The sequence below is a fragment of the Vitis riparia genome, chromosome 11 (genome assembly GCF_004353265.1).
Source record: "Vitis riparia cultivar Riparia Gloire de Montpellier isolate 1030 chromosome 11, EGFV_Vit.rip_1.0, whole genome shotgun sequence".
NCBI lineage: Eukaryota > Viridiplantae > Streptophyta > Magnoliopsida > Vitales > Vitaceae > Vitis > Vitis riparia.
Genome location: NC_048441.1, coordinates 15,667,959 through 15,672,415, shown reverse-complemented (window position 1 = coordinate 15,672,415; position 4,457 = coordinate 15,667,959). Strand labels below are relative to the sequence as shown.

At 36.9% G+C, this 4,457-nt stretch overlaps 1 protein-coding gene across 1 annotated transcript; it reads left to right on the top strand.

Moving 5' to 3' along the window:
• The first annotated feature begins 3,586 nt into the window (after positions 1 to 3,586).
• LOC117924694 lies at positions 3,587 to 4,187 on the top strand. The gene has a single exon (XM_034843397.1). It carries the CDS (start codon positions 3,646 to 3,648, stop codon positions 4,009 to 4,011), a length of 366 nt encoding a protein of 121 aa, XP_034699288.1. The 5' UTR covers positions 3,587 to 3,645; the 3' UTR covers positions 4,012 to 4,187.
• Positions 4,188 to 4,457: the final 270 nt, after the last annotated feature.

The window sequence follows — 4,457 nt, the reverse complement described above, 5'->3', positions numbered from 1 at the left end:
CGTCGGCATGCATGCACGACACCATAGACTTAAAGGTGACATTAAGGGGCTCGGCGGTCACAATCTCTTGATCTTGTCTGCCCTTATTGTCTCATCATCCATCCCTGCCTCTCCACGTGCCTTCGTGCAAATGGCCATTGTGCTAGGCCCATGAGACAACTCCAATTTTGTTATATGGGTGAGATGACTCGGATGACTCAGATCTAAGAAATCATAATAAGGGTTGGAAACTTAGAATGAACAAATGGCAAAGATTTATGGAAGCTAACCTTATGATGATAATAAAACTTTTGACATGTATTGCTTTACCTACAAGTCACGACTCACAACCACCTTTTCAAAACTAGGGGCTCCCTGAATATGTGGTGCTCAGGAAATGGCTTCCCTTCCCCGCCTTGGAATTGGGATCGCCGCCCACTTCGACTTTGATATGACTTATCTGACTTGTGCATCAATGTTCCTTGTTGAATGTGCTAATTAGAGGGTTAAAATTGTGGGTTGGAATTTATAGTAATTGCCACATCTTCAATCCACGAAAATTATAATCCAAAGTCAATTCTATCTTATTCAAATCTTGTCTGTGGAACCCGGACATTGGGCATAAATTGGGTCAGTTAAAATCCACCCATTTGTAAACCCAATTACAATACACACGACTGCAGTGGTCAAAAAGTACTCTGTAGAAAATTTTCCTCATGGAAATTGACAAGGAAGATGGACTCGTATGATTTGCTAGCTTGCTCCATCGGATTTGCATTAAAAATGAAAAAATCGAGATGCTGTATCATATTCTAAACTTATCCCTAAAACTTGAACTTTCACTTTGTCCATACATAAATGGAGGATTTTCGGGTAAAAGACAAAACCCAGTTTAAATAAATTGGGCTCAATCATTCTCTTAGAGATGGATCAAAGGTCACGTAAGCCTAAGTTTTCTTTATCATTTTCTACATTGAAATAGAAGGATCAAAGGTCACGTAAGCCTATACTTTTTTTTTTTAATCATATTCTACATTGAAAAGTGGGTACCTGGAACCCCTTTTTCCCTTTTTTTCTTTGCAAGGATAAGGGGAGGAGGCTTTAAGGGCTGAACTTGCACTATAGCTGGTTTATAAATTTGAAGGCAAAGTATTGGGCCAACCAAACTGCGGTAGGCCCGGTCTAAACTGGGTTAAGAATGGAAAGGATTAAAGGTCCGGGCTGTGATACAAGAACGAGGGTAATCCAATATTTGGGCCAATGTTTTTGGGGTTGTTTGGGCTCCAGCCTTGGGCTGTCTCCATCGCACATGAGCCACACATGGAAAAGGGTTGTGAAAAGGAGGTGGTCTAATGGAAGAGAATATCCATTCCCAATATGATTTAAAGGAAGGTGACTGGAAGGCCCATGAAGAGAATGAGTTGAAAATTCAAACAGAGTTGTCATTCCCATAATGATGGACGATAGTGATTCAGTGTCGTTATGTGACTCTCTAGAATTCCTCGACGCCAAACTCTCACATTCTCCACCGTCTCTCTTGTAAATATCTTCTTCAGTTTCTTGTCTACCAAATTTACCCTTTTTCTCTATCAACTACAATGTGGCTATCCTAAAGGAAAGAGAGGTTTCAAACGGAGCTAACTGATAGGTTTTATTGAAATATTATTAATGTCTAAGTATTTTTATTTAATATAAAATAAAATTTAAATAAAAATTGCCCAGGCCTTGTGCACGTGGAAATTTTTGAAAATTTTATTTTTTCTCCCTCCTAGTAAATTGTACATACATTTTATTATTATTGCTAGTTTACACGTGAAGTTTTAAATTGCAAGATTTTTCCTTCTTATACTAATTTAGAGAAATGTCTCACCTTAGTTTAAAAAAAATAAATAAAACAACACAAACCAGGCACGTATCTTGGTAACTAGGCCCATCCCAAGATCCAGCCCAACAGTTAAGTGGAAACGAGGCTGGCGGCCCAATAATGTTGTCAGTGTCAAACGGAAACCCAGGAGCACGTTTTTACTTTTTTCCATATTCAAACACGTTTCCTGTTCAAACTCACCTACGGCATGAGTTGTCCATACCCAGGATGATAATGACACGTGTCGTTATGCGACTCTCTAGAGACTTGATAAAAACGTGCAGCCCCCACCGTCAACCGGAAACTCCTATGAACTTTCAATCTTCCTAATTGCCATGCATATATCTTCAAATAGGTTTTATATATATCATTTTTAAATGGTATGATATTCTTAATATTATATTCAATGATGTAAAAAAAATAAAAATAAAACGAAAAATATATTGTATTTTAATATTTAATATTAGTTTAAGTAAGATAAATATATATTACAATATTTTTTAAATAATGTGAAAATCATATTGCATTAAATATAGAAATTATTATTATTATTATTATATTAATAAATATGTTAGTATTATTTTACGGTATATTTCATACAATTTTAATTTTTTTCTGAAAAATATAATTTTTTAATCAAAATTATTTTTTATGAGAAGTAGAAATTTGGAGGAAAAAAAAAAAGACAATATTTAGTTGAAGATGAAAAAAAATGTCAATGCATATGTATTATTTAAATTATTTTTTAAAGAATCACATCTTATTTTTTGAACAGGTTCGGTACAAATCGCTCTCATCCCAACTATTTATTCAAAATAATTTATGAGAAATTACTTTTAAAATTTTTAATTATATTAAAATAAATATATTTTATAAATAATTAAATTATTATATTTTTTATAACTTATTTTATTAAAAATATATTTTTTATATTAAAAATAGTAAAATAAAAATTAAATTAAATTTATATATAATCAAGATAGGACAGGGTAAAACAAGGTAATACCTTAATCCGATCGAATTTAAAAAAAAATTAAATCTGTTCCAAACCCATTTAGTTAAAATTGAAACTCGTCCCATTAAGGACGGGTAGTGAAAATTCACTCTATTGTCATCCCTACCTACAACCAATCAAAAGATTCAAAATCAAATTTTTTTCCTTTTTGTTTTTTGTTGACCGAAAAGGAAAAGGATGGAAGAAGATGAAGAAAAAGTGATCTACTCAAATACCGAAAAACAAGGAAAATAAAGATGGATAAGAAAGGATAAATTCAAACCGATAGACAAGCTAGGGTCCCCAGCCTGTTAGCCATGTGAATAGGGCATTAGTCCTTGGACAAGGGTACCCCAAAAATGGAAAGGTGCTTCCTGAGTTTGGCTTATCCATCATTTCTATTAAAATTTACCTTCTTAATAAGATAGATACCAAATTATTTAAAAGGGAACATTCATGTGAAATGACATTTCTAGGATTTTGAGGCTTTGAGAAGAAGCAACGAATTTTGGGCTGCTGCAGTCTCTAGAATGTACCAATCAGGGCATTTTCCATTTTTGACCCGTAAACAGAACATAAAAAAGGGGAGTGCATTGTCATTCCACTTGTGATGACCGAAGAACCCGGTAAAAAGTCCGAAAAAGCAACTAGATGGCCCACAGTGCGTCCGTGTGAACCGACACGTGTAGAATCTTATCCGCTTCCCCTTCCATACCCCCATAAAAATAGTAAACCCAAGCCGTGAACCATCCCAAACTCCACTTTCCCCTCTCTGCTTCTATTTTTATCTCGTCGCTCGTAACAAACCATGTCGATGGCCACCAATCTCATCTCCTTCCGGCCCATCGGAATCCGGGCCTGTGCCGCCTCCGGCGATTCTCATCGCCGATCCACCTCCTCCAACTGGTGGACTCCTCTCTTCGGCTGGTCCCCCGATCCCGACTACATTGACCCCGAAACCAAGACGCCGAATCCTGTCGCGCAGAGCAGACCCGAGCAAGATCTTGAAACGAAAACCTCCAGATCCCGGTGCGCTCCTGGCTGCTTCACGGAGGAGAAGGCCAAACAGCTCCGGCTGGTGACCACCAGTACTTCGTCATTTCACGATGCGATGTACCACTCCGCAATTGCCTCCCGCCTCGCTTCTGATTTCAAGAAACGCTCCGATCTATGAGTTCGGTTGCCGGCGAGTAAAGAATTATTGTAGGTCAACGTGTTCTCGATCTTGAAGACGATGGTGTATGTTTTAGTGGAGTTAGGAATGGTTAAGAATGTAATTAATATTATAATAATGTAAATAAATACTATTAAAAGCAATTGGAATATTATTGTATTTGCCATTATTGAATCTGATGTGTCTGATGAGATGCTTCATTTGACAGCCTGCCTCCTTTAGTGATCGTTGTGATTTTGCATCTCCCGTATGGACGGGCGAGATACACTGAAACCTCAAATCTCGAGGTTAGTCAATGCCAAGTCTACCATTTTGACGGTGAGGATGTTGGGCTTGGAGTATGATCCATTGAGGCTAATGCAATAAATCAAAACCCACCGCACGCATGCCCCAATATTATTGAGGTATATTTGGATCTCAATGGGATCCTACTCAATTTACATTGA

What these genes read in the sequence shown, in the direction of transcription:
- LOC117924694 (XM_034843397.1), top strand. Translation starts at nt 3,646, where the DNA reads ATGTCGATGGCCACCAATCTCATCTCCTTCCGGCCCATCGGAATCCGG.